Raw genomic sequence first — 11,019 nt, 5'->3', positions numbered from 1 at the left:
AAAAACATTTAAAATTAAATAAACTGTTAATTTATTTTCACTGTTCAAGATGAAGCTTATTTGCACAGGGACGTGGCTTAATAATCGTGCGCTGATGTACTTAATTTGTCGTGCAGGGGGCAAAGGCAGGCTCCACCAAATGGGTAATCTGCTGGAGAGCTTCTTGTGCTAGTGGAAGCCGAGTGCAACTTATTCCCCTCTGCACCATCTTGCTCTTCAACTCTCCCTTGGTTCCAATTCTGGCCTCGAACATCCCCAATTCCTATCGCTTCACCATTGGTGGCAGCACCTTCAGCTGTCTAGGCTCTGCAACTCCCTAAACCTTTCTGCCTCCCTACTTTTCATGATGTTTCTTAAAACCTCCTTGCCCAAGCGTTCCAAAATCTCCTTAGTGGCTCCACATTTAGTTCTGTTTGACGCTCGCCTGAAGCAGATTTGCTTGTTTTATGAAGTTAAGGTGACAATGCCATATTGGTTGATATATTTAGCTATTTAGGTCAGTTCCCGTTTCAACAGAACTCGAACGATGAAACTCTAGGCTGCAGCTTACAGCCGCTGGTGTGAATTCCACTATTTAAATGTATCGTTTATTGGGGAAAGTCTCTTTGAAAGTGAGGTGAGTGCAACTGTGTGTTTGTCCTGATGTGGGGTGTGTAAAAGTGACCTTGTTGTCAGTTCTTGGAGTTGACAGGACAGACAAATGGGAAAGTTAAAACGAAAGGGCTTTGTGTTGTCCCTGTTGGACATGTGTGGCTTTCCATCATTGAGCTCTCCTTACAGAAGGCTGCCAGGTGGGACTGGACGGTGGGCAGCAGCTCGTTCACTTTGCAATCTTTATTATTAGTTGTCACAAGTAGGCTTACATCAACACTGCAATGACGTTACTGTGAAAAGCCCTTCGTCGCCACACTCCGGCGCCTGTTCGGGTACACTGAGGGAGAATTCAGAATGTCCAAATTATCTAACAAGCATGTCTTTCGGGACTTGTGGCAGGAAACCGGAGCAAACTCGCTCAGACACGGGAAGAACGTGCAGTCTCCGCACAGACAGTGACCCAAGCGGGAATCGAACCTGGGACCCTGGCGCTGTGAAGCAACAGTGCTACCTACTGTGCTGTCAAGGTGAAAACATTTATAGATTGATATAAACGACCATAATTCCTGGAGCATACAAGTTACTTAAGTAATGTTGAGAGACCCCATCAGCCAGAGACTGCAACAGCACTATACTTTTAGAAGGGGGAGGAGGACAAGGAGGCTTGTGTGATATGCACACAAACATCAACATTTCAGGCCAATGACCTTCCATGAGAACTGTTGTCATGAAAGGTCAATGACCAGGAAAGCTAAGAGTTTACTCAGGAAGGATATAAATCGTTGGAATTAAACAGTCTGTGAATGCTTTCAGCTAAAGTAAACACGGGGCTGCTGCCCACCCAACTGGTGTCCTTCTGTAAAGAGTGCCAGTCTGCCCCTGCTCTATTGCTGAGCGTAATTTAAAGCTCGAATAGACAGGTTAGTGTTGTCTTGTAAGTGAGACATAGGTGGCAAAGTGGAATTAGGCAGAAGATACGGCATGATCGTGCAGAATCTCGGAGCAGGCTCAAAGGCCTAAATGATCCACTATTTCTAATGTCAAGTTTAAAAAAAAATATCTTTCTCTCTCTCCACAGGCTCTGCCTTACCTGTTCCCAATATGGCTGTTTCTGATTACCAGCCTCTATGGTGTTTGCTTTTAAGTGTGGAACTGTTGGGCCAGTGGATTCAAGAAAGGAGGGAGACAAAAAAGCAAGTAACTAGCCCAGTTCGCTTAACGTCTGTCATTGGGAAAATGTTAGCGAGTCCATTATAAAGGATGTAATAGAGCATTTAGAAATAAATACTTAATCAAGCAGAGTCAGCATGGTTTCATGAGGGGGAAAATGCCTGACCTATTTATTAGAATTCTTTGAGGTGGTAATGAGCAGGATAGATGAAGGGGAACCAGTAAATGTAATGTACTTGGATTTCCAAAAAGCATTGAAGAAGGTACCACACAAAAAGCTACTTAGTCCATGGTGTTAGGGGCACTATATTAGCATGGATGGAGGATTGGCTAACTAATAGAAGGCAGAATTGGGATAAGAGGGACATTTTCAGGATGGCAACATGTAACTAGTGGAGTGCCTCAGGGATATGTTCTGGGGCCACAATTATTTAAATATATATATGAAAGAATTGGAAGAGGGAAGTGAATGCACGATTGCCAAGTTTGCGGATGACACTAAATTAGGTGGGTGACGAAAATATGAGTCGACTGAGGGACACGGACAGATTAGGTGAGTGGGCAAAAAGTTGGCAGATGGATTATAATATGGGAAAATGTGAAGTTGCATTATAATGTAGGAAAATGTGAAGTTATGCATTTTGGTAGGATGAATAAAGAAGCTGAATATTGTTTAAATGGAGAGAGACTGCAGAAAGCTGCACCAGAGGGATTGGGGGGGGGGTCCTTGTGAATAAATCACCAAGTCAGCAGGTAATTTGGAAGGCAAATGGAATGTTGGTGTTTATTTCAAAGGGAATGGAGTATAAAAATAGGGAGGTCTTGCTAAAACTTTACAAGGCACTAGTTAGACCACACCTGGAATACTGTGAACAGTTTTGGTCCCCTTATCTAAGGCGTACTGGCAGTGGAGGCAGTCCAGAGAAGGTTCACTAGATTGTTCCTGGGAATGGAGGGATTTTCTTACAAGGATTGGTTGAGTAGTTTGGGCCTGTACTCATTGGAGTTTAAAGAATGAGAGGCGACATTATTCAGACATCTCGGATTCTCAGAGAGCTTGACACGGTAGATGCTGAGAGGTTGTTTCCCCTTGTGGAAGAGTCTAGGACCAGAGGGCATAAATCTCAGAGTAAAGGGTCATCCGTTTGAGACAGAGATGAGGAGGAATTTCTTCTGAGTGTAATGAATTACCGCAAAGATCTATAGAGACTGGGTCGTTAATAATGTTCAAGGCTGAGATGGACGGATATTTAATCAGTAAGGTGGGAAGGTGGAGTTGAGGATTATATCAGATCAGCCATGATCTCATTGAATGGCGGAGCAGACTCGATGGGCCGAGTGGCCCACTTCTGCTCCTACGTCTTATGGTCTGCATCACCTGGGCTTGTGCTGAAAATGATTTGTAAGGTGGGTAGTTGCCCTTGGGTGGCTTCCAGTTCTGCTAACATCTTTATCAATACTTGGGATTATGTGCAAGTGAAGATTATGTGCAATTTATGTTTGAAATTCGAGGACGACTGGAGGGGAAAAATTACCTGAATTTGAACCCAGAGACATTTTGAGTGGGTGGAGGAGTGAAAGGAATGTTCTGGCCTAATTTCCATGCCCAGAATAGCTTAAATTTGAGGCTCATTTAAATGCCACCAGGCCATTTCCCACTTGGGTTAGTTGAGAGGGAATTTACAGTGCAAAATGAGGCCATTCGGCCCATCGAGTCTACACCAGCCCCTGAAATAGCACCCTACCTAAGCCTGCACCTCCACCCTATCCCCGTAACCTAGCAGTGATGGGTAGGAATGCAGTGGCTTTTTAATCTAAATGTTAATGCTAAGGCTCAGTCTTCCCTTCCAGTGTGGATTTGGATGATCCTGGGGCCTTGATTTGAAATAGCGCCGAGGCGCTGTGCCACGGGCCGGTGGGTCTACCTTGGCTGCCAGGGTGTTCTGAGACCACTTGTTCAATCCTGATGAGCTGAAATTTCCCCCAGCTAAATAATGAAGCCATTGTCTTTGGCTCCTGCTACAAGGCCTGTGTAATCTCACCTGTTTCTGTTATTTTCTCGTGTTGAATTCAGAATGATTCTGTGCTTCATCACAAAGGCATCGTATTTCAATTGGGGCAGGGGAGAGAAACAGAAACGCAGAAGCTCACACCACTGAATGTGATCATTTGGTCCACTTGTTTGTGTTAGAACAAATCAAAGCAAATCTCTCTTTTCTTCCCATAAGCCCATTGAAGAGTTGCACAACTGTGTGACACATCACGGGGCATAATGTGGCATTGATTCTAACATTTTATTCCCTTTTTAAAATGGTGCACGTACCATGCAGTGTTTATTTTTAAATTCACCGTCTTTCTTTTCTTTTTCTAATTGACTGAGCCAATTGAGCTCTCTAAGTTGACCAGGGAGAATCAGCCCCAGCCATTTCCTTTGGGAAAGTTGGACAGGGAGCTGGCTGGAGCTCTGTCTAATTTGTCGATTGGAGCTATTGCAAAGGTTGTGCTTTAGATACAACGAAGGTCCCCGCCAGAGGTTCTTGTCAGTGCAATGTGTAATTCAGAGTGCCCCTTGTATTGTCACATCTTCCCACTGCGCCTCGCTCGGTGAATTACTTGCAGTAAATAGTGCAGTGACCCGGGTGGATAACCACTTGCAAATGAATGACCAAGTCATTTTTTTGGTTGTGTTGACTTGTATCCAAGGCACTGGGAACACTGTCCCACTGCATGCAAACTGCTATGGGATGTTTACCACCCACAAACGTCAGTTTTTGCTTCAGTGCTGAGTGTTGGTAAAGCTTGGAAAGCAGATAGACATTAATGGTGTATCTCATCCCATTCCCGGTTCTTCAATCCCTTGTGTACAGCAGCTTCAAAGGAAATACACACACACACACGCCTGGGCATCCGACCTGATATCTCCACATTCTCCAACTCTGAGCCTGCGGTGAGGAATGATTGTGTACGTACACGGAGATCAAATTACTCAGAATCACGAGGCACAATTCAAACCAGTATTTTTGTGGACAAACAAAATTAACATTCAAGGTTCCAATTAATTTCTCAATTCAACTCCTAACCAGATGATGCACATTAACAATTTATAGCAAATCTATTTACAAGTCTGTAAAAATTTACACATTAAAAAAAATCACCAGCAACTTTGTACCCAACTGTAGCAGGGAATTATTATTCACTGCTACCCTTTCGAGAGGAATTGCCACCATGGAACAGTTTTAAATAATGTTGGCATGATGTTTTTTTAGCACTGGTAGCCTACTCAGGGAACTTGTGAAGCCTAAAATATGTAACGTTTGACTTAGTTTCTTGGTGTTATCTCTGGAGTTACTTCCCTGAACGCCCCCCCCCCCCCCCCTTCACTTGTGCTTCCTGCATCTTGAGCAAGCTTTTAGTGAGATGTTCTCTGAAGTGCCTTTTGGATAAGTCCTGCCTGTCGGGGGGGGTGGGGGGGGGGGGGGAAGTTGCCGTTTGCAATGACCTTGCCAGATTCGGGTAATGGAGGTACTGTCGGGGAGATGTTGAAGTTACCGGGACGAGGGAAATCCAGGACCTTTGGAAAGCCGTTGCTGTGGGACATTGTGGGTGGATGTTGGCTGTGCTGGATTAAGAACTGGTATCAGTCCCACAGGTAAAAAGTTGAAGTCAGGAGGCAAGTTACCCAGTGGTAACCCACCCACTCCCAGGAATTTACAGTTAACACCCAGATAGGAGTGTTGGACTATGAGTAAATTCGTCCATATTAACATTTTTGTGTTTGACATTGAGGCATACAAACAAACAGGATGCATGTAGGTAGGGTCAATAGAGAATCAATTGATTTAAAGTTGAAAGCAGTTCTGAGACTGCAGGATCCCTAGGTGCTGGAACACCTGGCTTTGTAAGCCTAAAACCAAAAGAGTTGTATGAAGAGATCATCTAATCTGCACTGCATCATTGCACAGTTCCCCTCCTTCTGAGCGATAGAAAGTTTCAGAAGAGAGCTAGAAGTCCAAGCTGACTTTAATTTCAATCAGGGCGTAGATGCGGAAGACTTCTGATGGGAAGTGAGTGTAAAAGATGGCAGGACAAGTTTACATGCCTCCAGCGAGCATGATGGTCTGTCGGAAGGGGGAGCACCTTCGGGTAGGTGACCGTCGGTCTAGGTAAGATATTTATGGATTGTCCCTTCAGCATGAGGCTCTGAAATGTGTGAATACTGGAAAAACTCAACAGGATTGGCAGCATTTGTGGAGAGAGCGTCTCTTCCACTTGGACTCAGCCTTAACTTTCCACAGATGCTGCCAGGCCTGCCGAGTTCTTCCAGCATTTTCTGTGATTATTAAGATTGGGGGCAGAGAATTTTCCAGCACTTCTAGCCTCTTGGAAAAAACTGCAGGCTAAATGTGTGGAGAAAGGCTTGAGCCACCAGTGGGTTGTTGCGTCCTCAATCTTTGTAACATTCAGTATAGTCTCATTTATTCTATTGGTTTCAGAGAGAAAAAATAAATTCTTGATTGCTGTGGTTAATTGTTTTTGGTGTTGAGTAACTTAACTTTGTTCCATGTAATGGATTATACACTATACTATAGAGCCCATTATACCCTGTTTCAAATAGTGGCTGGATTTGTATCATTGCTTCTCCTGGTCACAAGAGTGCACTCCAGAGGGAGATTATTTGGTGGTGGGGCTGAAGGGGTGTTGACATCATTGGAGGTGGGAATAGAAAGGGGGGGGGGGGAGATGTGGTTTATCATGGGCAGAAGTGTGTGGAAGGGGGGGGTCTGGCAGGATGGTTCTTTCAAAAAGCGATTGCAGTCTGTTCAGCAGTTATCCCCTCCCCCAACATTGATGCATGTTCAGACTCCTGAATCCTGCTGTCAAAGTTCTGTGATCTCCAGTGGAATCTCCATCACTCTCTCTTTTGCCTTGTGCAAGGGGGTGGATTTTGCAGACTCTGTCTTGGCATTCCTGTCCCCATAGCTCCCACTCTCTGTGTTCAAGGTTTCCAGGGATCTGACCAAGACCCTCTGGTCATCTTCGGGCAAACTGTTTAGATCGGAGGCCAGCAAGGTGCCAGTGCTGCCATGCACCACGTGGATGCCATCGGGCCCCTTCAGCTCCACCGGGTGCCGATGCTTGAACCTCAAAGTTCCACGACTGGGGGGCTTCTCATCCTCATCTTCCATGTCGCTGGGAATCAGCTGCTGGGGAAAGTGGAATGAAAACCAGAGTTTTTAGTCTGATGCAGATCCTTAGCTTACGCCAAGCACACAGATGGCCACGTGCAGGAAATTGTCAAAAGGTACTGTGGTTACAGTCGATGCAATAGATAGTGTGGGTGCCTGTGTCAACAGTGGACCTAAACAGCTATTTGTCAATGCACAGTGGTTAGTTAGTACTGCTGCCTCCCAACACCATGGTGACTGTCTGTGGAGTTCTCCCTGTGGCTGCGTGGGTTTCCTACCACAGTCCAAAGATTTGCAGGTGGGGATAGGACACTCTTTCAGAGGGTCGGTGCAGACTCAATGGGCCACCTCCTGCACTGTAGGAATTTTATGGTCCCATGTTGTCATGCAGCTAATAAGATGAGAATTTTATGTTCAAATCTCTCAATCGGTGACCATTGATTTGCTAAGAGGACATCTGTTTCTTAACCATCTGTGGCAATGTCAAACAATGTAAGAAGTCTTACAACACCAAGTTAAAGTCCAACAGGTTTGTTTCAATGTCACTAGCTTTCGGAGCGCTGCTCCTTCCTCAGGTGAATGAAGAGGTATGTTCCAGAAACATATATATAGACAAATTCAAAGATGCTAGACAATGCTTGGAATGCGAGCATTAGCTGATGATTAAATCTTTACAGATCCAGAGATGGGGTAACCCCAGGTTAAAGAGGTGTGAATTGTGTCAAGCCAGGACAGTTGGTAGGGGATGAATGTAATGCGACATGAATCCCAGGTCCCGGTTGAGGCCGCACTCATGTGTGCGGAACTTGGCTATAAGTTTCTGCTCAGCGATTCTGCGTCGTCGCGCGTCCTGAAGGCCGCCTTGGAGAACGCTTACCCGGAGATCAGAGGCTGAATGCCCCTGACTGCTGAGGTGTTCCCCGACTGGAAGGGAACATTCCTGCCTGGTGGTTGTCGCAGCGTCTGCATGGTCTCGCCAATGTACCACGCTTCAGGACATCCTTTCCTGCAGCGTATGAGGTAGACAACGTTGGCCGAGTCGCACCAGTATGTACCGCGTACCTGGTGGGTGGTGTTCTCACGTGTAATGGTGGTATCCATGTCGATGATCAGGCACGTCTTGCAGAGATTGCCATGGCACGGTCGTGTGGTGTCGTGGTCACTGTTCTGAAGACTGGGTAGTTTGCTGCAAACAATGGTTCGTTTGAGGTTGCGCGGTTGTTTGAAGGCAAGTAGTGGGGGTGTGGGGATGACCTTGGCAAGATGTTCATCTTCATCAATGCCGTGTTGAAGGCTGTGAAGAAGATGTCGTAGTTTCTCCGCTCCGGGGAAGTACTGGACGACGAAGAGTATTCTGTCAGTTGTGTCCCCTGTTTGTCTTCTGAGGAGGTCGGTGCGGTTTTTCGCTGTGGCGCGTTGGAACTGTCGATCGATGAGTCGAGTGCCATATCCCGTTCGTACGAGGGCATCTTTCAACGTCTGTAGATGTCTGTTACGCTCCTCCTCGTCTGAGCAGATCCTGTGTATACGGAGAGCTTGTCCATCGGGGATGGCTTATTTAATGTGTTTAGGGTGGAAGCTGGAGAAGTGGAGCATCGTGAGGTTATCCGTGGGTTTGCGGTAAAGTGAAGTGCTGAGGTGGCCGTCCTTGATGGAGACGAGTGTGTCCAAGAATGCAACTGATTTTGGAGAGTAGTCCATGGTGAGTCTGATGGAACTTATTGATGTCATTGTGTAGTCGTTTCAGTGATTCTTCGCCGTGGGTCCAAAGGAAAAAAATGTCATCAATATATCTGGTGTATAACGTCGGTTGAAAGTCCTGTGCGGTGAGTAGGTCCTGTTCAAACTTGTGCATGAAGATGTTGGCGTATTGGGGTGTGAATTTGGTCCCCATGGCTGCTCCGTGCGTCTGGATGAAGAACTTGTCGAAGGTGAAGACGTTGTGATCCAGAATGATGCGGATGAGTTGCAGAATTGCGTCTGGAGATTGGCAGTTGTCGGTGTTGAGTACTGAGGCTGTTGCAGCAATGCCGTCGTCATGGGGGATGCTGGTGTAGAGTGCCGAGACGTCCATTGTGACGAGGAATGTTCCCGGTTCAACTGGTCCATGGTTGCTGAGTTTCTGTAGGAAGTCCGTCGTGTCGCGACAGAAGCAGGGCGTACCTTGTACGATGGGTTTCAAGATGCCCTCGATGTAGCCAGAGAGGTTCTCACACAGGGTCCCATTGCCTGAAACGATAGGGCGGCCTGGTGTGTTGGCCTTATGTATTTTCGGGAGGCAGTAGCGATCTCCAATGCAGGGATCATGTGGGATGAGAGCATGTAGGGTGCTCTGGAGATCTGGATCCAAGGTCTTGATCAGTCTGTTAAGTTGGCGGGCGGGTAACTGTCTGTAGTTTTCTTGGTTGTTCAGTTGTCGGTATATTCCCCGCATTGGAGATCTCTACTGCCTCCCGAAAATACATAAGGCCAACACACCAGGCCGCCGTATCGTTTCAGGCAATAGGACCCTGTGAGAGAACCTCTCTGGCTACATCGAGGGCATCTTGAAACCCATCGTACAAGGTACACCCAGCTTCTGTCGTGACACGACGGACTTCCTATAGAAACTCAGCACCCATGGACAAGTTGAACCAGGAACATTCCTCGTCACAATGGACGTCTCGGCACTCTACACCAGCATCCCCCATGACGACGGCATTGCTGCAACAGCCTCAGTACTCAACACCGACAACTGCCAATCTTCAGACGCAACTCATCCGCATCATTCTGGATCACAACGTCGTCACCTTCAACAAGTTCTTCATCCAGACGCATGGAGCAGCCATGGGGACCAAATTCACACCCCAATACGCCAACATCTTCATGCACAAGTTTGAACAGGACCTACTCACTGCACAGGACTTTCAACCGACGTTATACACCAGATACATCGATGACATTTTTTTCCTTTGGACCCACGGCGAAGAATCACTGAAACGACTACACGATGACATCAATAAGTTCCATCCAACCATCAGACTCACCATGGACTACTCTCGTCTCCATGAAGGACGGTCACCTCAGCGCTTCGCTTTACCGCAAACCCACGGATAACCTCACGATGCTCCACTTCTCCAGCTTCCACCCTAAACACATTAAAGAAGCCATCGCCTATGGACAAGCCCTCCGTATACACAGGATCTGCTCAGACGAGGAGAAGCGTAACAGACATCTACAGACGTTGAAAGATGCCCTCGTACGAACGGGATATGGCACTCGACTCATCGATCGACAGTTCCAACGCACCACAGTGAAAAACCGCACCGACCTCCTCAGAAGACAAACAGGGGACACAACTGACAGAATACCCTTCGTCGTCCAGTACTTTCCCGGAGCGGAGAAACTACGACATCTTCTTCACAGCCTTCAACACGGTCATCCCCACACCCCCCCTACTTGCCTTCAAACAAACCATTGTTTGCAGCAAACTACCCAGTCTTCAGAACAGTGACCACAACACCATGAAACCCTGCCATGGCAATCTCTGCAAGAGTGCCAGATCATCGACATGGATACCACCACTACACGTGAGAACACATCCACCAGGTACGCGGTACATACTGGTGCGACTCGGCCAACGTTGTCTACCTCATACGCTGCAGGAAAGGATGTCCTGAAGCGTGGTACATTGGCGAGACCATGCAGACGCTGCGACAACCACCAGGCAGGAATGTTCCCTTCCAGTCGGGAAACACTTCAGCAGTCAAGGGCATTCAGCCTCTGATCTCCGGGTAAGAGTTCTCCAAGGCGGCCTTCAGGACGCGCGACAACGCAGAATCGCCGAGCAGAAACATATAGCCAAGTTCCGCACACGAGTGCGGCCTCATCCGGGACCTGGGATTCATGTCGCATTACATTCATCCCCCACCATCTGGCCTGCGAAATCCTACCAACTGTCCTGGCTTGACACAATTCCCATCTCTGGATCTGTAAAGATTTAATCACCTGCTAATGGTCGCATTTCAAGCATTGTTTGGCATCTTTGAATTTGTCTATATATGTGTTTCTGGAACAGACCTCTTCATTC

General features: G+C 46.9%; 1 protein-coding gene across 7 annotated transcripts in view; it reads right to left on the bottom strand.

Annotated features, from left to right (window-relative positions):
* Positions 1-4,764: 4,764 nt before the first annotated feature.
* cdh23 (cadherin-related 23) overlaps positions 4,765-11,019 on the bottom strand; it is an 815,609-nt gene continuing 809,354 nt past the window's right edge. For 4 of the 7 annotated variants that reach the window (XM_072491426.1, XM_072491428.1, XM_072491429.1 and 1 more), the window contains one exon: positions 4,765-6,968. In XM_072491426.1, the coding sequence (XP_072347527.1) occupies positions 6,642-6,968 (327 nt within the window). In that variant the 3' untranslated portion in view covers positions 4,765-6,641. The remainder of the gene's footprint in view (positions 6,969-11,019) is intronic. The other 3 variants (XM_072491427.1, XM_072491433.1, XM_072491434.1) reach the window with 1 other exon arrangement.

Source organism: Scyliorhinus torazame, chromosome 28, assembly GCF_047496885.1.
Source record: "Scyliorhinus torazame isolate Kashiwa2021f chromosome 28, sScyTor2.1, whole genome shotgun sequence".
Classification (NCBI taxonomy): Eukaryota; Metazoa; Chordata; class Chondrichthyes; order Carcharhiniformes; family Scyliorhinidae; genus Scyliorhinus; species Scyliorhinus torazame.
Note: the sequence above shows the minus strand (reverse complement) of the source record. Positions and strands in the feature narration are given on the sequence as shown.